The sequence below is a fragment of the Pteropus alecto genome, unplaced genomic scaffold, assembly GCF_000325575.1.
Source record: "Pteropus alecto unplaced genomic scaffold, ASM32557v1 scaffold206, whole genome shotgun sequence".
In the NCBI taxonomy this organism is placed as follows: Eukaryota; Metazoa; Chordata; class Mammalia; order Chiroptera; family Pteropodidae; genus Pteropus; species Pteropus alecto.
This window is the reverse complement of record NW_006438906.1, coordinates 136,305-163,900: the sequence shown is the minus strand read 5'-3', so window position 1 is coordinate 163,900 and position 27,596 is coordinate 136,305. Positions and strand designations below refer to the sequence as shown.

General features: G+C 51.3%; 3 protein-coding genes across 11 annotated transcripts in view; 1 reads left to right on the top strand and 2 right to left on the bottom strand.

Annotated features, from left to right (window-relative positions):
- The first annotated feature begins 235 nt into the window (after positions 1-235).
- On the top strand, positions 236-5,708 carry CA9 (carbonic anhydrase 9). 6 transcript variants are annotated; one of them, XM_015592602.2, is made up of 11 exons: positions 239-643; positions 1,426-1,455; positions 1,724-1,929; positions 2,055-2,192; positions 2,276-2,368; positions 3,438-3,504; positions 4,221-4,396; positions 4,591-4,726; positions 4,850-4,876; positions 5,284-5,365; positions 5,499-5,708. In XM_015592602.2, the coding sequence occupies exons 1-11, from the start codon at positions 304-306 to the stop codon at positions 5,563-5,565; spliced, it is 1,362 nt and encodes a 453-aa protein (XP_015448088.1). In that variant the 5' UTR covers positions 239-303; the 3' UTR covers positions 5,566-5,708. The 6 variants fall into 6 exon arrangements, with proteins under 6 accessions (XP_015448092.1, XP_015448091.1, XP_015448088.1 ...); XM_015592604.2 differs by having other exon boundaries at positions 241-643; positions 1,724-1,894; positions 2,050-2,192; XM_015592603.2 differs by having other exon boundaries at positions 241-643; positions 4,239-4,396.
- A 952-nt stretch (positions 5,709-6,660) lies between these two features.
- TPM2 (tropomyosin 2) lies at positions 6,661-14,386 on the bottom strand. Of its 4 annotated transcripts, none has more exons than XM_006916011.2 (9): positions 14,033-14,385; positions 13,452-13,577; positions 10,316-10,449; positions 10,109-10,226; positions 9,946-10,016; positions 9,730-9,805; positions 9,167-9,229; positions 8,930-8,999; positions 6,661-6,812 (listed from the first exon to the last, which is right to left on the bottom strand). In XM_006916011.2, the coding sequence occupies exons 1-9, from the start codon at positions 14,144-14,146 to the stop codon at positions 6,730-6,732; spliced, it is 855 nt and encodes a 284-aa protein (XP_006916073.1). In that variant the 5' UTR covers positions 14,147-14,385; the 3' UTR covers positions 6,661-6,729. The 4 variants fall into 4 exon arrangements, with proteins under 4 accessions (XP_006916073.1, XP_024905518.1, XP_006916076.1 ...); XM_025049750.1 differs by lacking the exon at positions 9,730-9,805 and adding an exon at positions 9,410-9,485; XM_006916014.3 differs by lacking the exons at positions 6,661-6,812; positions 9,730-9,805 and adding exons at positions 6,819-7,930; positions 9,410-9,485 and having other exon boundaries at positions 14,033-14,386.
- A 4,128-nt stretch (positions 14,387-18,514) lies between these two features.
- Positions 18,515-27,596, bottom strand: part of TLN1 (talin 1) — a 32,867-nt gene continuing 23,785 nt past the window's right edge. The window contains 21 exon segments of the mRNA XM_006916006.3: positions 18,515-19,095; positions 19,224-19,352; positions 19,499-19,681; positions 19,792-19,854; positions 19,985-20,110; positions 20,221-20,345; positions 20,547-20,652; positions 21,157-21,264; positions 21,381-21,566; positions 23,847-23,963; positions 24,064-24,189; positions 24,280-24,463; positions 24,580-24,746; positions 24,910-25,056; positions 25,779-25,898; positions 25,978-26,079; positions 26,182-26,331; positions 26,423-26,593; positions 26,683-26,784; positions 26,998-27,130; positions 27,328-27,533. Of these exon segments, the coding sequence (XP_006916068.1) occupies positions 18,970-19,095; positions 19,224-19,352; positions 19,499-19,681; positions 19,792-19,854; positions 19,985-20,110; positions 20,221-20,345; positions 20,547-20,652; positions 21,157-21,264; positions 21,381-21,566; positions 23,847-23,963; positions 24,064-24,189; positions 24,280-24,463; positions 24,580-24,746; positions 24,910-25,056; positions 25,779-25,898; positions 25,978-26,079; positions 26,182-26,331; positions 26,423-26,593; positions 26,683-26,784; positions 26,998-27,130; positions 27,328-27,533 (2,877 nt within the window). The 3' untranslated portion in view covers positions 18,515-18,969.

The following is a 27,596-nucleotide window of genomic DNA, read 5'->3' as shown; positions in this document are numbered from 1 at the left end:
GCGGTGCCAGGGAAAGCCTGTGCAGTGCCAGGTGGTACCTTGGGTTCCAGGCTGAGCCCATGACCCCGATAACCTTGTGCCTGCACACATACCTGCCCTCACTCCACCCTCATCCAGGCTTTAGTATCGGGCAGGGGGCACAAAGCCAGAGAGTTGTGAGGGACTTTGGCTCCATCTCTACAAAAGGGCACTCTGTGAGTCAGCCTGCTCTCCTCCGGGTTTGCTCCTCCCCCACCCAGCTCCTGTTTCCAATGCACGTACAGCCCGTACACACCGTGTCTGGGACACCCTACAGTCAGCCACATGGCTCTCCTGTGCCCCAGCTCCTGGCTCCCTCTGTTGATCTCAGCCCCTGCCCCGGGCCCCACTGTGCTGCTGTTACTGCTGCTGCTGCTACCTGCCCATCCCCAGAGCCTAGACCAGATGCAGGCGACTCCCTCCGTAGGAGCAGATTCATCTGGGGAAGATGATCCACCGGGCAAGGAGGACCTACCCAGTGAAGAAGATCCACCTGGAGAGGAGGACCCACCTGAAATGAAGCCTGAATCAGGAGAAGACTCTCTGAAGTTAGAGGATCTCCCTACTGTTGAGGTTCCCAGGGACACTCAAGGTCCCCAGAATAATGCCCACAGGAACAACAAAGGTAAGTGGTCATCAGTCCTTCAAAGCTAGGCTCCAGGAGGTTTGTGTCTCCTTTCACTAAACCCCAGCCCAGGCAGATATTATTCAGTAGCCTTTCCCAACCCCAGGGGCTCTCGTGCCACTAAACCCTTTCCCTTTTTCAGAGCTAGAAGGGAACAGATGGGGAGACAAATGTGAGGCATAGATGGAGAGAGGTAAGCAGGAAGAGGTGGGAAAGAATAATGAGGAAGGTTGGAGAGGAGAAAGAGATTAGGAATGCGAAAAGAGAAAACAGGTAGCAAGAAGAGTATGAGAAGAGAAAAGATGGGGATACCAGAGGAAGCACAAGAAAGGCTTGTAGAAATCCCCTCATCTTCAGTCTGCAGGTGAGGAAACTAAGACCTAGGAAGAAGGAAATAGCAGGTAGGGGGACCTGGTATCTCGACTCCCAAGCCAGAAACTTTAGAAAAAGAGTTAGGAGACCAGAAAGGGAAGAGTGATGGGTGAGGGAGAAAGGAAAGAGGATCTACTGATTTGGGTATGGGGACTGTGGTCCCCACCCATTTACTAAGGCAGTGGTTGCGAACTGGTATCTCCAGGGCCAGTAGGATCTTTGTGTGGCCCACCAGCTGTGGTGTTGTTTGGCTGCACTCTATTGTGCTTTACACCTGGCTCGCTTTAGGCATTTGTTACCTGCTAACAAATGTAAGGCATCTGAGTTTGTGATGCGAGACCTACCTCGTCCTGGCCATCCGGGAGGGACTGGGCTCAAAGATCAGCCTTCTCATCCTTCACTTTTAACAGGGGATGCCCACAGTCACTGGCGCTACGGAGGTGAGGCACTGAACCCCTGCACGGACTCAATTTGGGTACTCAGCTCTGATCTAACCCCAAACCACCCCCGAACGTTGGTCCTGGGTGCCCCCCACACCGCATTCGGGTCTGCCAGGCCCCGACAACGCCCGCACCCGTCTCTGTCCCCATCCCTGATTTCTATTTCCCGCCCCAGTGTCTTCTGACTCCACCCCCTCATCTCTTCTATCCCTTGTCCCTAAAAATTCTTGATCTTATCGGACTTCCTGTCCATACTCTCCCACCACAGGCGACCTGCCCTGGCCCCAGATGTCCCCAGCCTGCGCTGGCCGCTTCCAGTCCCCGGTAGATATCCGTCCGGACCGCACCGTTTTTTGCCCCGCCCTGCAACCCGTGGAACTCTTTGGCTTTGAGCTCCCGCCACTCCCACAACTGCGCCTGCGCAATAATGGCCACACGGGTGAGGCGGTCCCGGGGCGGAGCCTCAGGGAAGAGGTGGGGGTTATCTGGGGAGGGGATGGGGCCTAGGGAATGGGGACGATCCCGGAGGTGCTGGGGGCTTAGGCTGCCTCTCAGAGGTGGGGCCGGGACCTCTCACCTGCTCTCCCTCCGCAGTGCAGCTGACTTTGCCTCCCGGGCTGGAGATGGCCCTGGGTCCCGGGAGGGAGTACCGGGCCCTGCAGTTACATCTGCACTGGGGCGCTGCGGATCGACCCGGCTCGGAGCACACGGTTGGCGGCCACCGTTTCCCTGCCGAGGTGAGGGCGCAGCTCTCCGCGGAGGGACGAAGGGGACGCAGGGCAAGGGATCTTGCCCAGTTCTACCCACCTCTCCTCTCCAGATCCACGTGGTTCACCTCAGCACTGCATTTGCCAAAGTTGACGAGGCCTTGGGGCGCCCAGGGGGCCTGGCTGTGTTGGCCGTCTTTCTGCAGGTACCAGGCTTGGACTCTTCCCACAGCCTGTTTCCCCATGCCCTGGGGCTCAGCGTATCTTGCCCCCAGAGACCCCATCCCAGCACGCTCACTCAGGCACCTGGCTATTATCCTCATTCACTCAGTAGTTCATTCATTAAACACCCACTGTGAGCCAGGCCCTGGGCCACAAAAAGGTTTCAGAAACCCTTGATCCTCGTCTCTAAGGAGTCCACAGCCAGTGAGGGAAGCTGACAGGGTAAACATATACAAAGGACAAAGAAAAGAGGTAGTCAGGGGAGGCTTCTTACAGGAGGTGAAACTGGAAGCCTTCACTAGTGGGAAAGAAAAGGCGATACTCTATGCAGAGCAAACGGCATGTGCAAGGGCTCAGAATATGGCAAATTCGAGGGATGGCAGCTGCAATAAAGTGGGCATGAGGAAGAGTAATTTCTCTAATGTTTCTATAATCCATAATTTCCTCTTTGTAAATTACAATAAAGTCTAGAGAAACATTTAGTGACCTCTTTGAACCTGTAATGATCAAGGCTACATACATGATGATTAGAAGCTAGTAAAATGGGGGGATGGCAAGACCCCAGGTAGCCTCACTCATGCCCTGACTCCGTAACATCGGCCTCACAGCATAGAGTTCAGAGAAGCGCCTTGAAATAACACGTCCTTGCTCGAAAAGTCAACATATAAATTATTAATGCGAATGCAGATGTAATGAATACAAAGGTTATTATGGTTTTGGGGGATGGGGCATGAAATGTGTGGAGGTGGCAATGAGTCTTGAAAAGTGAGTTGGGCCTGGGCCATGAAGGCCTTGTGTCCTAGTAAAGTAGCCCACCTTCCTCCTCATTCTCCAATTTGCCATCGAAAACTATCCTGCCAAGCTCATTAGGTTAGTTTGCAGAGTAAGAGTAAGAAGACTTTGAATAATAAATAATACATAAGATTTTGTGTTCCCTCAGCATTCTTAGAGCTGAGGAATGAGGGAGGACCGTGGGAACTCTACCTCGCCTGCAGGGCTCCAGCCGTGGCCCTAGATACATGTATCACCTGTCTTGCACCTGTCATCTTCTAGGAAGGCCCTGAAGAAAACAGTGCCTATGAGCAGTTGCTGTCACATTTGGAAGAAATTGCTGAGGAAGGTATGGAGATGTGGTCCCTCCCACAGAGGGAGGGTTGATGTATGAATTGGCTATGATCTTGATAGTAACTATGAAGTTGAACAGAGACAAACAGACAAAAGCAAACTGCTGCCCCACTGCCTTTATGGTTAAAAAACAAAAATCAAAGAACAAAATAAGACAAAAACCAAGTAAGACCAAAAAATTGTTTGGAATTTCAGGGATTGGAGCTAAAATTTTTCTGAGAACTGTCTATTCTCCTTACAAGTATCAAATATTTTAAATTTATAAATACTTTTGTTGGAAATCTTCTTTTCCTTCTCAGTCACTCCGGGTCATTTTAAACCTTACTTACCCTACTGGACCTTAAGTTTTGCTAAACTAGGGGGAACTGTGCTTTTTGATTTTTTTTTCCATTTTTTTTATAGTTATAAATATTTATATTTATTTACAAGTTATTCAGCTCATTTTGCCTTTTGATTCACTCTGGGCTTAAATCTGTGGTCCAGCATGTTATCACAGTATGCAAAGTGAAGACTCAGAGGGAAGACCTAAGGAGCAATTCTCTCCAAAGCCCTTTTCTTTCTTCTGAGCTATGTCTTGTGCTGAGTTACGGGTAGAGAAACACTGAGTGAAGAAGTGGTCTCAGGGAATTGAGTCAACTTGGCTTCTGGGATATGAAACTATATCCCTATACCTCAAAGCTTCAGAAGGGAGTGATCTAGGTGGGATTCCAGCACAGGTCCTCTCCACAGACTCAGAGACTTGGGTCCCAGGACTGGATGTATCTGCACTGCTGCCTTCCGACCTCAGCCGCTACTTCCGATATGAGGGGTCTCTGACCACACCCCCCTGTGCCCAGGGGGTCATCTGGACTGTGTTCAACCAGACAGTGAGGCTGAGTGCTAAGCAGGTGGGGTTTGCGGCATGGTGGTGACAAAGGGAATGTGGGGAAAATGGGTATAGGATGAGGTGAGAAAGAGGAGGCAGTGTGGGAGATTAGAGGGACATGGAGGGTGAAGCCCTGAGGTGCTGGCCGTGAGTAGGCCTGTGACCCTTTTGTTTCCTTGTCCTGAGCCCTCCCCCACTGTCTAATGACCTCCCTAGCTCCACACTCTCTCTGGCTCCCTGTGGGGACCTGAGGACACTCGGCTACAGATGAACTTTCGAGCCATGCAGCCTTTGAATGGGCGGATAATTGAGGCCTCCTTCCCTACTGGAGTGGAGCAGACCGTTGAGCCAGGTGCGGCTTTGTCTGGTGTCTCATATGACCATGTCCCCTCAGCCATTGGTCCCTCATCATCCCATATTTCATTTGTTAGTCACTGGTGGTCCCAGCTCCTAGCTGTTTTCTTTGTCTCTACAGTCCGCCTGAATTCCTGCCTCGCTGCTGGTGAGTTTATGTTCTTCCTCTAGCTCCTGATGCTGTGGCCACCCCTTGGCACTGTTCAGCCCCAGGTACTAGTCAGGACCACCTCTGCTGCCTCTCCTTTTCTGTAGAACAGATCTCCAACCCTGTGGGATAGTGTCAGATCAAGATCAGGGGGGTTCCACTATTTTCCCCATGGCAAGAGTTGGTCAGAATGAAGCTTCAGAAATCTCTGATCATCTTTCTCCCCCAACAGCCTCTTTTTAGGAAGGAAAAAAGGTGTTTATATCTTATTCGTTCCTATGTATCCACTCCATCCCTTTGCTGGCCTCTTCTGGATTCTGAGATGCTGCGGGGCAGCTGGAGAACTTGGGACAGGGGTTGGGGGACCCTACAGGCTCACTTCCTGAGTCATCCTCTCCTCTCTCCAGGTGACGTCCTGGCCCTGGTGTTTGGCATCCTCTTTGCTGTCACCAGCATTGCCTGCCTTGTGCAAATGAGAAGGCAGCGAAGGTATGTATTATGCTGACCCCTCTCTCAGGGATAGCTCCCACCTCCTACGTGGAGACCAGAACACTTTAAGAAAATTGGACACAAATAAGCTCATCCTGGGCCAGTTTTCTGATTAGGCTTCCCTATTGTATAGACACCCAGGTGGGACCAAAGGGGATATTAGCTACCACCCAGCAGAGGTCACTGAGAGTGCTGCCTAGAGGCCTGGAACGTGGAGAACATGAAGAAGCCAGACAGAAGAATCTGAAATGGGAGCTGGAGACTTTGTTCTATCCTGCCCATGACACTTTTTAACTAACAAAGATTAAAATTTTTTTTTTTCTAATAAAATGTGTGGAAGGTATTTTTGTTCCCCAAATCAGGGTGGTGTATTCATTTCCTATTACTGCTGTAACAACTACCACAAACTTAATAGTAATGCAAATTTATTCTCTTAGAGTTCAAGAGGTCGTAAGTCCAAAATGAATCTTATGGACTAAAGTCAAAGTATTGGCAGAGCTGGTTCCTTCTGGACACTGAGGGGAGGATGTTTCCTTTTTCAGCCTCTAGAAGCCAAGCAGTCCTTGGCTGTGGACCCTTCCTTGCATCGCTCCAACTTCTCACTTCCATTGTTACATCTCTTGCAACTGCCTTTGACTTTCTTGCCTCCCTCTTATAAGGACATTGGGCCTAACCAGATAATCTAGGATAATCTCTCCATCTCAAAATCCTGAGCTTAATCACAAGGTCCCTTTTTCATTTAAGGTAACATGTCACAGGGTTAGGGTACGGACATCTTTGTGGGGGGCGGCGGTGGCATTCTATCAGGAAAGGGGCAGAAATCACTGATATTGTTGGAATGAGAGTGTGTGTGTGTGTGTGTGTGTGTGTGTGACAGTGTATGTGTCTGAGGGTAGAGCAGGCTCAGCTTCTAGGCTTAAAATCACATTTAGGCTTTTGGGCTTTCACGCTGCTCAAGTAAAATCTGTGTAGCTTTGCAGTTTTGTCATCAGATTGTGTTTGGCTCAGCCACCTGCTGGAATGGGACAGTGCCACTGACAGCAGCTCCATTGCCTTGTAGAGAGTAAGAGCTAGGATGTCCTCCCAGCCCTACTGGGCCTGTTTCACACAGCCTGTTCACAACCCTCCTCAGTGAGCCCAGCACCCCCACCCCTTGGCTCCCATTGAAAAGGAAGCCTTGTCACAGAACACAGACCCAGGCCCTGCTCACCCAGGGGTCCTTCCAACTCCATTGCTTCCCTCAGGCATCCTCTCAGACCGCCATCGCCAACACCAAATAAAAGCTTAAAGGGCCCTGTGATGCCAGTAATTTGTTTTATTGGGTTGGGTGGCAACTATAGCCTGGCTGGAGGCAAGGCCAGCCCTTACAGGTTGTTGAGTTCCAGTAGGGTCTGGTCGAGGGTCTGGTGAATCTCCACATTCTCTTCCTTGGCACTGGCCAAGGTCTCTGTGAGAGGAAGCAGCACATGAGGAAGGGGAGGGGAGACATGAGAGAAGAGACGTGAAGGCATGGACAGGGGGTGTGACAAACAGACATGCTTGTGCACATGAAGACACAAGCATTCAGGGATCTGAGGACCCCCTGGTAGGGGCGAATGGATGGATTGACCAGGACAGACATGGATGCCTCACTCAAAGCTTCAGGGTCACGGAGGTGGGATGGGAAGGCTTGAGTCATAAACTAATCTGCCCATCTCCTTTAGAAGGTTTAAGAGGATTGGAAACAGAAGGAAAGACAAAACACTGAGCCAGGAAAGGGAAGGCTAGCCAGACAGACAGATTGGAGGCAGAAAACAGACCTGCAATGAAAGCCCCACGTTGTTGGCATCCAAAGATTTTCCAGATTCATCTCAGACTTTTCACAATCTTCTTGCTGCACCCACCCCCTCCTTGCCTGTACCTCATCGCCCCATTTCCCTTCTAACCATTCCTTGAGATCCTGGAACCCCAGGTGAGTGCTCTGAAGTCAGTGACAGGCCTGGGTCTGCAGAAGCACCACATGGCTCATGGTGACTGAAGGGGTCATACATGCCCACATGCAGCAGTGACAGAAAGTGAAGACTGGGAGTGCCCGTGCAGAGGGGGTTTCAATGTGGGCCACACTGTTTTGTGGGTGAGCTTAGTGGTGGAGGGGTGTTACAAGACTGGGGGTGTCTGTAAGAGCCAAGGTTTCAGCACTGAACTAGTATTTTTAGGGGAGTGAAGGAAGTGCTCTCTGGAGGGCAGGAAAACAGCATGGAGACCAAGTTGAGTTTTATTCAGCAGCAGAGGTAGAGGCCAGCAGGTGGAGGGAGTAGCGGATGGATAGAAGGAAGAAGCAAATGCCAGGGCAGGCAGCATGTACGATGGGGGTTCTCCTAGGCTGCGCCCAGCCTGGTTGTGCAATGTTGGCAATTTTCGTTCCTTCTGCCTGCGCCCCTCCTCATAGACAGAATGGAAAGGAGAGGAGAGAAGGGGCCAAGGGGGCCACACTGGTGAGGGCTCAGAGAGAGGTAATATCGTTGAGTGCGTTGTCCAGCTCCTCGCTGATGGCCTTATACTTCATCTTCTGTGCATAGACTTCATCTGGGGGTAGTGGTGCAGGGATGGGTGGGAGTATGGGGAGAGGGAATAGAGGGATAGAGGAAAGGAAGGAGAGAGGGTAATGGAACGAGAGAACAAGAATCAGATAGAGGCAGACAGAGATGGAGTAAAAGGGACAGGCCAGAGAACAGGCTGGACAGCTGTTAGGGCTCCCTCCTCCCCTCTCTGTACCACTGTGTCTTTTATCTTCTCTGTACCCTAAATTAGTTCTTGTCCCGGGAATTCTTGCCTCTCTGGGGACCTGAGGGCACAGTGCTTTGGATAAACAGGAATGCTTGTTTCAAGGGAAGAGTGTTCAAGCCAAAAATGTCTAAAGTCCTACAAAGTTGGAGATAAAATTGGGGCTTGCCTGAGAAGACTGGAAGCAAGAGAAATGGGAATTATGAACGTGAAGGGTTATCATAGAATAGAAAGATAGTTTTACACAGTGAGAAATAGCCACAGACTAGCAACTACATATTTGTTTTCACCAACTCTAGCTTAAAATAGTGTTTTCCATTAATGTTGTCTTGCAAATGTAGATATTAAACCAAATAGCTCTCTATTTAATAAAGAAGGCTCTGTGATATAGCTAGCTCTATTGTATTGCACTTGGAGACAGAATTGTCTATATCGGTGCTACTTAGAGTGTGGTCTGAGGACCAGCAGCATGAGCTTTACCAGAGAGCCTGTTAAGCAAACAAATTCTCCAGGCCAAAGTCAGCAATCACTAGGGAGTAGGACCTAGGAATCTGCATTTTAAAACCTCTCTGGGGGATTTGCACACACGCTTAAGTTTGAGAAGCACTGGAGTTGTACTAGCTACAAGTACTTGAACGGTAGGCACTGACCACGGGAATCTGGAGTGTTAGGTAGTCCAGCCCTAATTTATCAGTGGCAAATATAGTAGGATGTAAAGATAAGAGACAGACTGACTGACAGTCATGGGGAGTGTGGACCTACTTAAAAAGGTTTGGGGGTGCAGGGGAGTATCCCTTTTACCTTCCAGGTCATCGATGGTTTTCTCCAACTTTGCCACAGACCTTTCGGCAAACTCTGCTCGGGTCTCAGCCTGGGAGTAAAGGCAAGATGTGGAAATGACAAAAAAAATTAGGCCCGCCTAGACACTATCACTTAAGTTGACTTTCTCTACCATTCCTAGCCCCAAATTCCCTGCCACAGGCTGTCTCTGGTGGGGATTTGGAGGCTTGAGGGGAAGAAGACAGGAAGGACTCTTACCTCCTTCAGCTTCTCCTCCAGAAGTTTGATCTCCTCTTCATATTTATCTTCTTTGGTGGAATACTTTCAGGGACATACAGATGCCATCAGTAGATTGCCTCCAAAAATCCTTCATTTTTCCTCTGAGCCCTGCAGGCTACTCAGGATCTTGTCTCCATTGATCACCCAGCCCCACCCTGCCTGGGCCCATCGCCCCACTCCCCTGCAGGACCCCATCCTCACTGCCCCTCTACCCCCCTCTACCTTGTCTGCTTGGGCTTCCAGGGATTTCAAGTTGTTGGTAACAATTTTCAGCTCCTCCTCTAGGTCCCCACATTTACTGCAGGGGGTGTGTGGCAGGGTGAGATGTGAGGGCACAGTGAGGGGAGACAGTGGAGATGGCACAGTGGGGGAGGGGTGGAGGAGAGAAGAGAAGAGCAAAGTTGTGAGAGTGACAGCAGACAGAGCTTGGAAGCCCCATGCCCTTCTCAACCCCAGCAGGTGACAGAGAACAGCCTGAGATGGAGAAGGAGGTGAGCTGAGAGAAGGCGCCATTGCCCAGAAAGGTCCAGAGAGGTCACTACCTCCTCCTCTGAGGCCATCAGGGACTTGAGGGCCTGGTCCATGGTTCGAAGTTCCTCCTCCAGTTGCCTCGCTCGGCTAGAGGCAGCAGGTAGGGGTCAGAGGACAGGATCTGTCCCTGTGGCCCCAAGTCTGAGAAACTGCCTCCTCATTATGCAGAGTGCCCCAGAGCCACGGGCTCAGGTGAAGTTTCACTTGCCACCCTAGGGTATCCTCACCTCTCAGCCACCTCAGCTCTCTCTTCTGAGCGCTCCAGCTCTCCTTCCAGGATCACCAGCTTCCTGGCCACCTGGGGGGAAGGGAGAGAGGAGTAGATCTATGGTGAATGACTGGGGGTGTCTGGGGCTTGGGAGTGAGAAGGACGTGGAGCAGGGCTGTCACCTCCTCATATTTGCGGTCTGAATCCTCAGCGATGTGCTTGGCCTCCTTTAGCTGCATCTCCTGAAGCTCCATTTTTTCCTCATCCTTCATGGCTCGGTTTTCAATGACCTTCATTCCTCTGAGAGGCAAGGAGAGGGGTGGTGGTGGGGTCAGGACCAGCAGAGATAGGTTTCCCACCCGGTCCCTGGCTTAGGGTCCCCTTCCCACCTCTCGCTCTCATCAGCTGCTTTCTCAGCCTCCTCCAGCTTTTGCAGGGCTGTAGCCAGGCGCTCCTGCGCCCGGTCCAGCTCCTCCTCTACCAGCTGAATGCGGCGGTTCAGGGAGGCCACATCTGCCTCAGCCTACAGGTCAAAGGTTAGAGGTCAGAAAGGCTTTGTCTACCTTGGATAAAGATTATCAAGGCTCCAGAGCATGGTAAGATTCTTGTCAAAAAAGAACCCCAGCTTCCTGGTTTCTAGATTTTCGACCTCTTTTTTTCACCCTAAGCAACCATCTATATTCTGCCCAGACTCTATGCTCCAGTCCAAAATAGGCATTCCTTGACACATTCCACTCCCCTGCTACAGTGCCAATTCAGGCACTGTGCATAGTTAGTTTCCCAATAATTATCTGCATGCAGGTCCCTCTGTCCCCTCCAAGGACACTCCAAGTGCTGTGACGAAGTCTGAGGCAGCCCTGACACCACAGCAGAGCTGGGACCAGGTAAGGAGGTGGGGCAAAAGGCCAACCAGACCTTGCTGCTGCTAAAAATAGCCAATCACCGAATCAAGCCCTGATGATGTCACCAGTTGCCAGGCAGATTCCCAGCGAGGGGCTCAGGAGGCAAGCCAGGCAGGCGTATGGGACATGCCATGGCTGTAGCAAGGGGTTCCCTGCCAAGGCCTAGAGGCAACTGGGGGATGGTGCCAGGGCAGTATGAGTGACAGATACCTAGCCTCTAATCCTAAAATAGAGACAAAACTATGGAGATTCTGAGGAAGGTCCATGGAAACTGATGACAAAAACCTTGGAAACCTTGAAAAAAAAGAGAGGGCAGAGCAAGATGAGCCCCAGCAAAGGAAAATGAGAGATGCAGTGCAGTTTGGTGTTAAGAATATTGGCTCTGAGTCAGACTGTTATCTTTGAGCTGCACTTCAGTCACTCAACACTCGTGTGACCTTGGGCAATTTATTTAATCTCTCTAAGCCTCAGTTTCCTCCTTTTTAAATCTGAGTAGGCAGTTCTAAGACAATGCAGTATTTCTAATACTCTATCAATCAATAGAACCATCTGGTAGGCTTATAAAACTAAACAGGAATGCTTGTTTCAAGGGAATTGAAAGTTCTAAGACAATGCAGTATTTCTAATACTCTATCAATCAATAGAACCATCTGGTAGGCTTATAAAACTAAACAGTTTCTCTAGCTCCTTGCTAGATCCACTGAACTGAGATCACCAGGGCAGGAGCTTAGAAATCTTTTTTTTTTTAAAGCTCCCAAGCGAGTCTGATGATTTTGGGAAATAATATGCAGTAAAACACTTGAGCATATTGCCTGCAGAATCCACAGTCCAAGTGTTAGGTTATCCCTGGCTCTTCTTCAGAGACAAAGACATAGATAGAGACCCTGAGATTTAAGATTGGAGAGGAGAAAGGACCAGTGTAAGGGAAGAAGTGAGACAGGTGGCAGCACTGGGGGAACAGGGGGTAAAAAGCAGATCCTGGGTGGTATACTGTGGGGCAGAGGAAACACAGTACCATATACAGAAAGTAGTTGTAGCTTGTCCTCCAGGTGCTGAAGGCCACCTAAGGTGACAAGAGCCCATCATGGGCACAGGGCCAGATGAGTCAATGTGGAAGGATTCTGGGGATAGCATTGGAGGTTGAGAAGAATGACTCGGTGACATTGAGTGGTCTACTCTAGAGAGAGATGAGATTCTGTAAAAGGGAAACTCTATGGCAGTGGGGTGACAAATAACTCTGGGAAGTCCTGGGATCCTCATCACAGGACTGACATTTGCCATTTTCTGCTTCTTAAGTTCTTCCAAGTTATAGATGTTGCTCTCTAACTACAGAGAGACACAACTGTCCTTACTGGGCAAATGGGAAGCAAGAAGAGAAAGGAGAAACTGAGGGAGGAGGCACTATGTAAGTTAAGTGCTGTGTTCAAGGTCACACAATTAGTCTGGGCAGTTTCCTTTCTACTCCGGGCACTGCTGCCCTGTTTCCCTGGCTCTGTCCCTGTCTACCCTCCTCCCCTTCAGCCCCCACCCCACTCCTTGGGTTTCCAGTCCTGCCTTCAGCTGCACCGGGCCTTGGTTATTTATAGAGTGTCAGATGTCCAGGGTTGTCTTTGCTAGCAGCTGCAGGTCAGCTTCCTCCCAAGTGCCAGGGCTCGTGGAGAACCAAAACCAAAGGCTGGAGGTCAGAGAAATTAACCCAGAGTGGGAATGGGGGTAAGGAATTGGGGAACATGGATAACAGTCAATACACACAGTTAATGTCATCTCTGATCTCAGAGGTTCAGACCATGCTTATGCTAATCTCCCTATCCACCCAACAGTGGGCTCATTTTAAACCTAATCCTGGTACAAGGCAAATGGAGAAACTGAGACAGAGAATGGTACCGGTAACGATCATGTCTAAGGTCATATGGCCATTCTCCTACCTCGAGGTGGGGGTTGGAAATGACAGAAGGTAGAAAAGTCTGGTTAGGGTGTGTGGGGTGGGCAGCGAAATCTGAGTGAGCAGGATGTGCCAAACGGCTGTCTTGGCATCTGTGGCCCTGTCCCTATGCCCTGTGGCCTGGCATGGTCTCGAGGCTGACAGCTTAATGAGGGTAAATGAGGGGCTGTTAGAACCTGAGCTGGGGCCCTAGTGCACAGCAAGGCCACTGGAGCCAGAGGTCAAGGCCAGGGAATTTCTAATGGCCCCCCAGGGGTGTAACTCAAGTCAGAGCCCAGTTTTGGATTTCTCTCCCTCCTCCTGCCCAGCAGCACCTATACCCACACCCTGCAAATGTAGCTGCAGTGCCCTCTTCTTTTTCAGTAGGAGGACTGATTGGGGTGGATGGTAAATTCTTGTACCACCCACCCCCACGATGACTCACTGCTTGATCACTGTACATTCTAAGAGATGCAGCCAAACGGAATTAGAAGGCTACCCGTCCTCTAGGGGAAGTGGTAGGTGGTTTTGATTTACCCACTGCCTAGGATTATTTGTGCAAGCTTGCCTTGGCCTGGATTCCTGAGAGGAAACCATTTCTGTCCTGGTGCGGGGGTTATCTAGGTTCTCATCTCCCTTTATCCCCAGGTCTAGGACCCCTCCCAGTGTGTTTCTCCCACCGTCCCCCAGGTTCACACTCACGTCGGTGGCCTTCTTCTCGGCCAGCTCCAGTTTCTCCTGGGCGTCCTTCACTGACTCAGAATACTTTTCCACCTCATCCTCTGTTCCTTTCAGCTTCTTCTGGAGGGCCTGCTGTTCCTCCTCCAGCTGAGAGAGAGAAGCCTCGGTTAGCCAGGCCCAGGCCCAGGGAGGAGGCAGGGGTGTGTGTAAGCAGGTACTAGGAGATATTTAGAGGCTGTCAGAGAGGAAGAGAGTTAGTAGAGGAGGGACAGTGCAGCCAGGGGTGTTCGAGGGACCTGGTGGGAGTGGAGAGATTCCAGCCTTAAGGAGCAGGGCCCATCATTACTCTGCAAGGGCAAGAGTGGAAGCTGGGGTACTGGGGCTCCCCAGGCTATAATGTGTGAGATGAAGTGTGGCTCTAGCTAGGTCCCTGGGGGAACTATGAAGGCCCAGACCCTGCGCTGGACAGGAGAGAGCTTTGGACAGCAGGCCTCAGGCTAGGGGGCACAGGGCTGCGCCTACCCTGCCTTCATTTTGAGGGAGGGGGTTGCACTGGGCCCGGGGTAGGGAGGGAAGGCTGGGCGGGGGGAGGGGTCGCTCACCTGCTTGCAGCGGTCCTCAGCTTGCTTCTTGTCAGCCTCGGCCTGCTCAGCGCGGTCGATGGCATTCTCCTTGTCCAGCTTTAGCATCTGCATCTTCTTCTTGATGGCGTCCATGGCTGCGGTGGGGGTCGGGCCGGCCGGCTGGCGATGCGGACCGGGCGAACTGGGCTGGCGGCGAGGACTGAAAGCACGGCTGGTGGGCCAGGAGAACCAAACTGGACTGGGATGTCCCAGCCGCGCGGGCGCCTAAAAGGCGGGGAGGGACCGGGCGGAGCTGGGGGCTGGGACCCTCCCCCACCACGGGCCAAACCTTGTAGGGGCAGAAGCAAGGCCCAGTCGGAGGTGGGGGTGCGGTCGCCCCCTGCGCCCACCCCCTCGGGACCGCCCCCTCGAGGCTCCGCCCCTCCCTTACTCCCCTTTCTTCCCACACCTCCCCCAGCCGTCGGAAGGGAAAGTAGCCGGGATGATCCGCTGAAAAAATCCAACCGCTGCTGAGGGGACGGTACCCTCGGCCTGGGGGTTCCGCGCTTCCTGAGTGACAGCCCGGCCCAGTGGCAGCTGCGGATGGGGCCCCTGGGGCTATTTCGGGGCGTGAGCTCACGGCAGCTGCCTAGGCTCAGGGACCTGTGTGCCCCCTCCCGCGCCTCAGCTGCAGCAGCCGCTGCCCTTAATTTAGAAGTTTCCTGTAAATCCCCTGGGATTAAATGTCTTTTTGGGGGGGGGTGGAGGGGAGGGAGGGCTCCTCAGCGGTCGAGTGCCTCAGTTTACCCTGAGTCTCAGACTGGGTATGCGTTACCGACGTGGCAGTGATAGCGGGAGCTTCACTAGGGACTCGGAGAAACTGAGGCAGGAGGGGAGCCCAGCCACTCGGTCTCAGTGCGGGGAGGGCCCGGCTTGCTGCCCCCGAGGGCGGGCCTGACCTCCCCTCCTCTTGTTTCTCCTTCCAGCCCGTAGCCTTGGAACCAGGGCCGCTACTCTACAGATACCTGGAGGCTGGGAACCCAGCTCCGCACCCCTTCTGCCCCGCCCCCACGTGCCCCGCCCCCACGTGCCCCGCATATTTTCCACGCAGCTACCTCTGGGCGGGATACGCGCGCTCCCCACCCCCATCCCTGTCTGGGACGCGTCCTTATCCGCCCCCTCCTCACCCTCCTCCTCTCTCTAGCGGCCCGACCACCGCTCCACTCATCCCCCACCCCACCCCCGCTTTCTCTCTCTCCCTTGCCCAGCGCGCCCTCCCTTCTCCTCTTCTCCCTGCGGACTCTCCTCTTTTCCCTACGGGCCAACTTTAGGCCGAAATTTCTTTTCTGCCCTTTTTTGGGATGTTTCCCGGTGGGGAGGCGGGGCCGGGCTGGGGCTGGGAATGCAGGGGGCGAGGGGAAGAGTTACTGAACTGCGGGGCCTCGGGAGCCGGAGGAGAGATGCCCCTCCAACCCAGGCCGCAGAAAGAGGCCCCGGAGCTGGGTCCTAGGGTCGGGAAGTCTGAGGCGCTGGCACGAGGCTGTTTTCGTTTTTTTTCTTGGAGTGGGGTGACGGGGTGTGGGGGTGGGGAGAGGAAGTGGAGAACCGCTTCGGAGGAGGGAAAAGGGGCATAGGAAGCCTGGAGGGATCGTTTCGCCTTGCTGTCCAAGGTCAGAAGGATGGGAGGCCTGACTTTTGCTGGTGGGGGTGGGAACCGTAGGAACCGTGGGCCCGGGGCCCGAGCCGGGGCCGGGAGGCCCGGAAATGTATTTAGATCTGATTAGCTGCCTGCTACTACACAAGGAACAAACCTGACCTCCTTCGTAGTGTTCCCTCCGACCCATCTCCCTGTTTTCCCCAAACTCGTGAAAGACCTTCATCGGCCCTTAGACTCCTGGGCGTTATCAAGTGCTTCTCTGTTCCTCACTTCCTGCATCGAGTTAATCCTGAAGATTCTACTTCCTACAAATGACGTTCCTCTTCCACGTCTCTGGGGTTGCCTTGGGCAGCTTTTATTACGTCCTGCATGGATCTGGTTCCCCAAATCATTCATTAAACTAGTTCTCTACATTGCTACGAAAGATCTTTTTAAAAGTTGGTGCGAATAGAATCCTAAAGCCCTTCACCCCGCCCCTTCCTACTCCATCTTTTGAGGATAAAAATCTACATTTCTTAATATGGTATAGAAAGCCCTTGGTTTTGGCCCCTGCCTAGCCTTCTAGCCTCATCTCCTTTCATTCCCATCCCGGATTCATACTGAGCTCCAGCAGGCGCTGGAAATAGTCATACTTTTCTTAAAGCTTCCATCTTTGTGCATTCCGTTCTCTCCCCCTAAAATGCTCTTCCCTTGGCTGATTCCTGGTGGTCTTAAAGACTCAGATTAAGCGTTGGCTCTTCTGGGAAACCTCCCTTGGCTACTTCCCCTCCAACCCCCTCCACCTACCTAATGATTATATGTTCTTGGTGCAGGCTGCTATTATTCTTATCATAGTTCTTATAACAGTTCTTGTACCTGTTTGTTTCCTCCACTTGTCTGAGCCCTACAGAACGGGGACTATCTTTTTTCAATTCTGAATTCTCAATGCCTGGCATAACATCAGGCATAGGGTTGGCACTTGATAAACGTTTGCCAGGTGAATTTTTTATGCACCAGGTTCCGGGTACACAAAGATACTAATACTATGTGGATATAAAGGAACTCATGGTCTAGTGCAGCAGTTCTCAAAAGTTTTTCGTCTTAGAACCCCTTACACTCTCAAAACTTAAGAGTGCAGTTTGAAGATCCAAAAAGCTTTGGATCTTCACACAGTATTAAGACTTGTTACTCAAGGAATAAGATTTAATAAAATTAATAAAGTTTTACTGTTTCATCAAGGACAGTTTTAAGTGACGCTAGCATTTCTTTAATTGCTAGTGCATGACAGTGAGAATACAATGACTATTAGTAGAGCTTGGGCCTTGGGCCACTGCCTTGATTTGTGCTAAGGCAGTTTTACCCATCAGTGTTTTTGCACTGTCAGTACAAATGCTGACACTATAAAAAGGAAAATAATGTCAACATTATTATGAACATAATCTTGACTTTACAGACCCCTGAAAGGGTCTCAGGAGCCGTTAGGTGCCTGAGGACTCCATTTCAAGAATTGCTGGTCTAATGGGTATTCAAATCTTTTCCCAGAAGGCTCTTGGAGGCATCACTAATGAGAGGTACAGGATTGGGGATGTGGAGATATGGCAGGGAAGTGGCAGCAGGAGTGAACAGCTATCCTGGCCTCATAGCTGTAGTTTAAACAGTTTAGACTACTCCTTGTTGGGGAGGTTGGAGACGGGATTTGATCTCTAAGGTCCTCAACTCACAATGCTAGGACACTGAATCTGGGGTTAGAGGGCTATAGCAGTGTTTACTGGAGTTGCCAGTCCTCTGCGTCAGAGGTGATAATACATCTCTATATTCCAGTGCTTAGCACAGGCATGGCTTAGTAAATATTGAATGAATTAATCAAAGCTGACAGGAGTGATGGTGTGAAGTTGGCACTTTTCCTAATTGGCTGCCCTGGGGATTCCGCCTACTTTAAACTTTCCCACAAGTAGATGTCTTGGCTTCAAGAAGGTGAAGGGTGCCCAGGGTAGCAGCAGATGGGTGGTGTTTGTGTGCCACTTGGAGGGAGAAGCAAGGAAATAACATACCGGGCAACAGAGCTGGTTAAAGAATCGTGCAGGAAAATAGTGGCAGATCTAAGGGGTCTGCCAGATAGTCCATGCAGTGGGCAGAGCGGGTGAATGCAGAAGGAAGTGGAAGCACACAGCACTCACCTCCCTCCTCCCTGACCACCTCCCTCCACTGAACCTCCAGATTAGCAGGGCAGCTGGAACAGGGCTATCAGCACCAGCCTGCCACTAGGCGGGCTCTGCTTCCTAACTATAGTCTCACACCTGAGTCAAGCTTTTTCAGTTTTCTTCTAGTGGTATTCTAGGCAGTAGGACAAGGCCTTGGAGGGCCTAGAAGTTCCCCAATCTAGTCAACAGTAGAACCTACCCGAGGCAGCCTCAGTTGGATTTTTTGCTTGTTAAATGCCAAATGTGTGGTGGTAATTCTCTTAGGCTCAGACACTTGTATTTTATAGGCTTATTATTTTTAGCAAAGCTGCTTTGAAATTTGAATTTGGCCAGGGACTGGATTCGTTCACATACTTTGAGCAGTTATGAAGGACAGAGTGTCCCTGGTAGCCACAGAGAGCAGTAGCAGCTGCTGTCCCTGCAACAGAATGACACTTGGTGAGGTATAGGTGCTGGCCAGTGAGATAGGGGACAACAGGAATATGACTTCTCAGGGACAGTTTCCCAACTAGGATGACTTTAGGGATATGGGTACAAGGAGGAGGAAGGGGCCTCACAGGGCAGATTGCCACAGTCTGACCCACTCCATTTCTGAGCCAGATCAAGCTGGTGACAGAACTCAATCCCATTCTCTCCCCCACTGCCCTGGAGGAATGTCCTATCTCTTCAGGAAGCCAGGCAGAGTTGCAGGCAGAATCACCTTTATTGGAGCATGACTTATTTGGAGCTTAAAACCCCACGGGCCCCACAGGTAACTGGGGGTGCAAGGAAGAAGATAGTATCAAAAAAAGGATGAGTAGAGCTGAGGCTGTGGGGACTTGCCAGAAGCTGCTGGCAAGGTGGAGTGGGCTGCGGCCCTGGCAGGTTCAGATTGAGGTACAGCAGCGTTAATAATACTCTTGGAGCGTTAATACTCTGGGGAGGGGCAGGCTCTTAGGGGGCCCAAGGGCATGAAGGCACTTGGAGTTGGGAAAGGACAGGGGATGTGCAGCGGGACTGGGCAGGGCCAGGCCTAGGGTTTGGCAGGCACTTTGGGGAGTGCTGGGGTTGGGCAGGGTGGGCCCGACAGCCCAGAAGGCTTTGGTAATGGTAGGCACAGTCTCTGGGCTGGGTCTGCATGTTAAATAGAAGCGGCTGCCCTAGTGCTCATCTCGAAGCTCTGATGGCAGGAACTTGTACTGCTGTTGCCGGATCTGGGCCAGCTTCTTCCGGGCCTCTTCCAGCTCCCGTTCCTTCCGGAGCATCTCTTCCTGTGCGGCAATGATCTGAGGGATGAAGATCAGGGACTCAGTTCAGTGGGTTTGTTCATTAGGGTAGAGAGCAGTTGAGGCCAGCACAGGCAATGTGACTGCCTGCTAACGCTGTCCCTCAGGGTATCTAGGACCAAGCTCACCTGGGCAATGCCCCCGACCATCTTCTCCTTCACCACCACTGTCTCGTTCTCCTGGTCTTCAAAGGCTGCTGCCTTTTGTGCTGCCTTCACCAGGTTATCTGAGGCTCGCTTCACTGCATTGCCAGCAGCCTGGGCAGAGAGAAGGCAGCATGAGGTTGAGAAAACTGAGGTAAGGTCCCAGCTGACAGAGTCCTCCCACAGAAAAGCATGCCTTGTGGGTGACAATTTAAAGCAGCACAGCCCAAAGTACACTGGGATGGGTCAGGGTTCCTCACCTGAAGCCGTTTCATTGCCTCAGAGTCCTGGTCAGCCTTGACTTTGCAGGCCACAAGGAGCTGGGCTGTGGAGGCAGCTACCTGCTTGGCTGATGAGATGAGCTTCTCCTGGCTAGCATGGCCTTGTACAGCTGCATTGGCTGCCTCACACAGATTGTTGGTGGCTGCAGCCACCATCCGGGCCTAAAGTAAGGAGATAAGGTTAAAACAGGCCTCTTGCCCCAGTCCATCCCCTCTCCAGCCTTCTCAAGTCTCTCCAGCTCAGAGGGACCTAGTGGGTGTTGTACACTCACAGCAGAAATGAGGCCCTGGGACCACTGTCCATCATCCAGTGCGTTGGCTGGAATGGCGCCCACCTGTGGAGGAAAGAGGAGAGCCTGATCAGACCTATGCTCTCCATTTACATGTAAAAGCCTCCAGCTACAAAACTGGTATAGACAGCAAAGCTGCTGCTGTCCCCATGCTTCTGGATATCCAAATACTTACCTTCCCTTGGGCCACCAGTTCTCTCTGGGCAGCTGATGCAGCCTTTACCAGAGCACTGGTGGCTGCTGCAATGGACTTGGCAGCTTCTAGTATCTGCTCTTCGAAGTTCAACGACTCATCTGCCTCCTACAATGGAGAGACAAAGTTTACAGAGAGAGATGCAAAGTAAGAGGGAGCTGAAGGTGGGGACATTCTGCCATTAGGAGGGCAGAGAAGACAGGGGGAGCAGGACTGACCTTGGGTTTGGCCCGGGGTTTCAGCTGCTCCAGCTTTTTGGCTGCAGCCTCAATGGCAGCTGCAGCTCCTAGAAGCTCATTCTCAGCGATGACCGTGGGGTCCTCTGGGTCCACCCATTCTGTTCCTGGTAGGACAAAGTGGGGAAGGAAGGAGCTAAGCTAGACCAGGGAGGTCAGGAGCACTGGACAGGATAGTTAGTATTACTAGGCCCCTGTCACCTGTAGGGACTATGGACAGAGGCTAGCTCAGAGTACTCTAACCTGGAAGCAGGGATCTCCCCATGACAAAGGTTTCCCTTCCCTCTTTGCCCCTGGTCACCCCTCACCCTTCATGGCCTCAGCAGCCTGGATGAGCTCAGTGACTGAACCAGCCACACGCTTTGAGTGTCCCGTCAATTGCTGCTTCAGTTCTGGGCTTGGTTTCTGCAGGGTCTGGGGAAGAAGAAGGGAGGGAGCAGAGCATCAGACTTTAGCTTCTATTCTGACCTAAAAAAAACAGGGCAGACCTTGGCCCCCCAATCCCATCCCTGGACCACTCCACACCACAGCCCTCGAACACCACATGGCCTATCCAGGTGCACTCTGGGTGGCACACTGCACATGCAGTGAAGACAGCAGGGCTGTATGTCACTCACCGGCTGGTAAGGAGAATGATCAAATGAGAAGAAAGAAGAGATGACGAAGGTAGAGAAGGAGGAGGTCAGGTGGAAAGAGAGAAATAAGAAAAAGAAGTGAAAGAGGTGAATGGAAGAACCAAAGAAGCTAAGAATGATGGGGCCCCAGTGGAAAGGAGGCTTAGAAACAAGAACAGCTTTGGGAAATAGATAGTGGGGAGGAGATTTGAACAAAAAATTAGAGAACTGGTTCTGAGGCATGTGGGAAGAGGACTGTGTATTTAGGGAGGCTGGTATGAGGAGCAGACAGTTCCTGCCTCACCAAGAGCACATGGTCCAGCAGTTCCAGGTAGCCATTGGCACACTCCCGGCCATAGCGCAGGGCTCGAAGCCGCACATCCGGGGCCACTTCTGGATGGTAAGCAGCTTCCTATAACAGAGTAATATGTTAGCGTTAGGTCCCAAAGAGCTCCAGGTCCCCCAAGCCCCTGTAGTTCTGCCCTACCATGTTCTGCCCTAAAGCTGCCTCACTACTAGGGTTGCTACCTTGCAAGCCCGAAGCATATCTGCGATAGCACGGCGACTCAGATTGGCTGTGGCAATGACATCTTCCTGGCGACAGGAGTTGCCAGCAGCAACAGCCTTGGCTGTTGCCATGGTGATACCCTTGGTCATTCGGATGAAATCTTCTGGAGTAGAGGTCTTGGCAGGTGGCTCTGGGGAACAGAAGACCTTTTGGGGCAGAACAAGAAGAAAAGGTTTACAGTGAGTGAGACTATAAGACAGTGTGTAGCACTCATGTAATTTGGTTCACTCAACAAGCACTCACTCAGTACATATTGTAGGTCAAGTCCTTGGAGAAGTTCACACATTCACAGTTAATATAATAGCAAGCAGCTAGTCATCATTTCTGACTAAAGTGACTAGAAAGAGTTTGTTTAAAATTAAAGAAGTAGCTTTTGAGCTGAGTTTTTCATTCCTGAACTACAGAGAAGCTTTGAATGGATGAGTGGCAAAGGTGAGGCAAGAAGGTGGATCTTAAGAGATATAGATACCAGGAGAATATTTTAGGTATATGGTAGAGCATGAATAACCAGGATATCATGTGTTAGAGTATTAAGGAATGTTCTAAAATATAGGGATGGCAGAGAAAAGGTTGGTGGGGCCTTGAATATCGGACCGAGGAACTTAGAATTTTACATAATATGTAAAAGTCATAAAAATATTTTGATGTATGTATGTGTTCATCCAACAAATTATTAACGATGGGCAGGTGGTAGATTCTGTGTGAGGTGCTAGGGATGCAGTGGGGAAGAAGGTCCTTGTTCTCATGGAGCTTACATTCTAGTTTTGGATACAGACAAAAAATAGGTAAACAAGCAGAAAATCTAAAGACTGTGATCTGGGCTGTAAAGGTAATAAAGAAGGTGCTATGATGAGAAATGAAAATGAGGTCCTATTTCAGATAGGTGCTCAAGAAAGGCTTCTCTGAGGAGAGAACTTTTAAGCTGAAGCCTGAAAGACTGGAAGAAGCCAGGTGTTCAGAAATTTGGAGAGAAGCAAGTTGCAAGGGCCTGGAGTGGGCAAGAACTGACAGGGAGCAATGGGTCTGGGGTACAGAATGGGAGGAGAGTGAGATAGGATGAGTGTGGGGAAGTTGGCAGGGGCCATGGGAACTGAAAGGTGATAGGAAGGAGTGTGGATTCTGCCACAGATGCCAGGGCAGGATAGTGACATAATCTAACTTATATTTTGAAACAATAATTCTGGCTACTGTCTAGAGAGAATGGATTGTGGGGGGTGAGTATGTAAGCAGGGAGATGAGATAGAGGCTATGGCATAAATACAGCTAAGGACTGATGATGGTTTGGACAAAGTGGTGCTGTTAGAGATGGGGAAAAGAGAAAATGAAATATGGAGGGAGCACTAACAAGACTTGCTGATGAGCTTAGATGGGGGGAATGAGAGAAGGATGTTAAAGCTGGGTTTCTGGCTTCAGGAACTGAATTACTAAAAGGTGCCACTTACTAAGATCAGAAAAATGAGGGAATGATCAGGTTTGGAAGGCAGAAAGTTTAAAGTTTCAGTTTGGACATCTCCAAGTAGAGATGAAAACAATATCAGAAAGATGAATTCAGAAGTGAGAAAGATGAGTAGGAGAGATGAGAATGATAGAATGAAGGCAGGGAGACCAGGTGAAAAACTGGTACAGCAGTTCCAGTGAGGGAGGACAAATGAAAATCTGCACTAGAGAGATCACTGTGAGACTGGGCGGGGGAGGGATGAGATGGTAGTTAAAAGGACTTGGCAATGGCCTGGATATGGTGAATAAGACAGTGAAGTCAAAAATGACTGAAGTGAATCTTCATGACTGGGAGGTTATTGCCACCATTAACAGGAAGTAGCATGTCAGGAAGTAGCATGTTGGGAGGCATTGCATCTCGGTGGTAGTGTCAAATAGGCAGCTGAAAAATAACTGAACTCAGAATTGGAAATGAACTTCTTAGAGAATGATAATGAAAGTGGTTGAACGTACCAAAGAAGAGAATAGAGAAAAAAGGCTATTTGTACAATTCTGGAAAAGCCTCTACATTTACTAGGTTGAAGATGATTCAATGACAACTATAGAAGAGATGTCAGAGAGGCAAGAGAAAAACCAGCGCCATGAAGGCCAAAGGAAGAAAGAATTTCCAAGACAGTTTGTTACCACAGTCAAATGCTTTGGAAATGTTTAAGAGGGTGAAGGCCAAGAAGAGGACTCTGAATGTGGCAACTAATAGGCCACTGGTGACTGGAGAAAGTGGGAGGATGTTGGTGAAAGAAGATAGTTGTCAAATGCTAAGGAGTAAAAAAGTGAGGAAGACTAAGACTTAAGTAGTTCACTTAAGACATTTGGCAATGAGTGAGAAAAGCATGTGACCGTTTACATTTCTGCGAATACACGTGAGGTGCAGGTTCGGTCTAGCGTGATTCCTCTGACTGGAGGCCCCGATGCCCCGGACTCCTGCTCACCGCTAGTTCCTGCCGTATGTGTTCTGTGGTTGCTTCCAGGGCCCGTGTGCCTTTGGTAGCCTCGTCTTCCACAGCTTTCACAGTCTTGAGCAACGATGTCACATTGGTCACCATCACCTAGCGGTGTCAGAGGAATGGGGGAGGGGGTCATTTTAAGGAGCAGGAGGAAGCACATTGATCTGCTCCCTCTCCTGGGACTGCTCTCATTCCCGCCAACCTTGGCAGAGTTCTTCAGCTGCCACACAGCAGGGTCGTCCCCAACTTTGCCAGCTGCAGCCTTGGTTGCACTGATGAGGTCTCCCAGGGCCTTGGCCACGTCTTTCACTGCATTGATCAGCACCACCTGTGTGGGAGAGCAGAGGTTCTGGTTTGTGGGAGGAAAAGGGGAAACAGGAAGTAGATCTGACTAGAATTAGAGGTATCAGGTGGATACCTGTGTCTCAGGGTCCTCAGCTCCCAGGCTGGCTGCACCTAGCTTAACCACATCAGCGAGGCGGGTGATGGTGGCCACAGAGGACTGGGCAGCTTGTGCCAGCTTCTCCTGGCTCCCAGCTGCATTCTGTACCAGGACCTTGGTGTCCTCCACCAGCACCTTTGCAGTCTTCAGAATGCCCTCCCTGAGGGAGGGTCCAGTCTAGTCAGCTCTCCTCAGTGTTCCTGCTGCTCCCCGTACTCTAGCCTCCTCTGGCCCCACCCCCATCCTGCCTCCCTGAGGCCCAGGTAACCTCCTCACCGGTGGTCAGCGAAAGTTTCAGCACCCTCACGGTTGAGTGTGCCAGCAGTAGCAAACATGATGGTGGTGTCGAGGTCGGCAATGATGCCGGACACAGCGCTGGCTGCCGTGATGCAGGCCTGGGTGCCACGATTCCCGGCCTGGAGTGCAGCCAGCACGTGAGAAACCTTGGGGAGGAAAGTCACATGGTGGCTGTGGTAGGTGCCATGTGAAAGAGAAAAGGTCACTGCTGCTTGGGAGAACGGACAGAGGAGAGGGCTGGGAAGGTTGGAGGAGGATGGGCAAGGTGGCAGGGCTGGGGAGCCAGTCCGCAGGGATGAGCACAGTCACCTTTTCGGAGACTCTCCGGGCACACTCTATGAGCTCTTTCTTGGTGTAGGCGTCACTGGGGCTGCACTGAAGGGCACCTGCCTTGGTGACCAGAGCAGAACAGCCATGCCCCAGCTCCTGTACCCGGTGCTTGATGTGGGCACCTATCTGTGAGCAGATGGAAAAAGGAGATGGCTTTTACATGAGGCACTCAGGGTATCCCCATGTGCTTGGAAGAGTCACTAAGGACCTAAAAAACATGCATCATAGCACGCAGACTTTTCCTGTTTCATATCCTTTCGGCAGGAGGTCACCTCCTACACAGGGATAATAATAGCACGTGGGCACCAGCTGGTGAGGACTGTGTTAAGCATAGTGAGGAGAAAAGGGAGAAGCACTTCACGCTGGGGTATTTGGATCAGAGAGCATGGATTACAATTTGGCCTGTATGGTGGAGGGTTTTGGGGTTGGGGATTAGGTGTGTCTTGCTAAGATCCAATTACTTGCTTTCTTGGAAAGCCAGGAGCTTAGGGAAGGAAGGGCTTCACAGGTCTGCAACAAGGAAGGACAAAGAAAGGAATATATACTTGCAGCAGAACAGAGCAGCAGCCACAAGTCCAGAGGAGTAATAGCAATCGAATGGGATATCCTAGATCCTGGGTTGTCTCCTTTATCCCTGTGACTTCATGAAGGCTTTGATCCCATCCCTATACACAGCCCTGATCACTCGTTAGTGGAGTGGCCCTGAGGGTGTCTTCCCCTCTCTATGAAAGACTAAAGGAAGTTGAAGGTAGGATAGCTCCAGAGGCTGATATGATAGAAACAAGAGACGTGCCATTGGGGTTCTCTGTGAGGAGCAAGGGGAAGGTCAGAGCTGCCTCCATGTTTACCTCTTCATTTTCAGCAGCCACAGCTGCAGGTTTGGCCTGTGAGGCCAGCCGGCCATAGTCACTGGTCAATTGGTTAGCGAGAGGGCCCAGTTCCTCAGGGCTGGTGTTTGACTTGGTTACCTGGCAATAATGTAAAAGGTAAAATTATGTCCAAACTTGGCTCTCCAAGGGCAGTCCTCTTATACTCTCTCAAACTCACCATCTCCTGAACAGTGACAGCAATAGCTTTGGCTGTCCGCACCATAGTTGTCTGGTAATCCACGAAGGAACCTTCTGGTTCACCCATTGGTCCTTCATCTAGCTGATGGGGGAGGAAGGGGGAAGATAGTCAGGGTCTCTGCCACTGTGCTTAGGAACCCTGGCCCAGGGTAGCATCAGTGTCCACAGGCACCCAAAGACTAACCTGGTTGATGGCCTGGGTGATGGAGTCTACCATGCCACCGACGACCCCAGCAGCACTGGCTGCCTCATTGAGGGTTGTTGTCAGGTCCTCTACAGCCTCTGTCATCATCTGCACAGCTTCTTCCAGGGCTTCCTGGGTGTGAGCTGCTTGCTGTGGAGCAGAGTGAGTGAGTGGAGAGGGGTCCTGTTCTTGCTTCTCCAATGCTAACTATTGGCAGCCCCTCCCTCCCAGCCTGCAATACCTTGGGGTTACCGCCAGCCTCCTTGGCTGTGTACAGCAACTGCAGGGCAGACTCTGCCAACGTTTTAGTCTGGTCCAGAAGTGCCATCTGCTGCGGGTGGCTCAGGGTCTTGGAGGCAGCACCCACTGCAGCCAGGGTGAGCGGCTCAAAGTATTGGGCCATCTGAGACACCTGAGGCAAGGGGTTGGAATGGGGGTTAGCAGAACAAGGTACCCTCTTTAACTCTACCCCCGGGACTCCCCACTCGTCTCCCCAGGTACCTTGTGTCCCAGCTGGGAGGCTTCAGCTCGGGCAGCACTGGCCAGCGGTTCAATAAGATGGGAGATCTCCTGTACCGCAGTGAGCATCTGAGTGTGCAAGGCCTGGGGAGAAAGGGGACTTTAGCCCTGTGACCTGGAATAGAACCCTCTAGTTGCATAGGACCCCACTCTTCCTTCCATACCGAACTAACTGCCCTTGGCATGTTCTATTCTCTTGACGTCTCTGTGAAGCCCACTCCTGAATCCCCCATCTTCTTCAAGTCTGCCATCTCTCTTCCCAGACACAACTTTTCACATAACTATCTTCTCCCTTACCTCTTGAGAGATTCCCTCGCGGGGAGCAAGCTGCTGACTGACTGCAGCAAGAGAAGCCTGGTCTAGGTCCCGTAGGCAGCTGTTCAGAGCTGCAATGGCCGCCTCGCACTCCAGCTGCCCTGGAGCTTTGTCCCTGCAGACACATCACAGGCTCCAATACCAAGAACAGCCCTGTAAAACAAGGCTAGCCTATTTTTCCCTATATACCCCGAATCTTGGCCAACAGGTATCTTCCAACACTATTCCATCTAACTGTACCTAAGTGTCCACCCCTCCATTCTGCCACAATGTATGTCCCCCAGTCACACCAGTTCTCCATCCCTTCAATACCTCATGCTTGTAATAAGCTTCTTGATAGAGTCTGAGACGGTACGGGAGTGGCCGGCCAGCACTGACCAGCGTGGGGGGTCCCGGGGATTGACTGCCAGGGCCCGGGCTGTCTGGATCAGTCCCCCAGCACTCTCCAACATTGTCTTGGCAGATATCACAATGGGCTCCATGGCGGCCCGGCCCTGGGGAGAAGGGAGGGGAGAGGTGTCTCACAGCTCCTGAGATGAGGCTGCAGCTAGCCCATCAGTTCTCCCTTCAGGTTGCCTTAC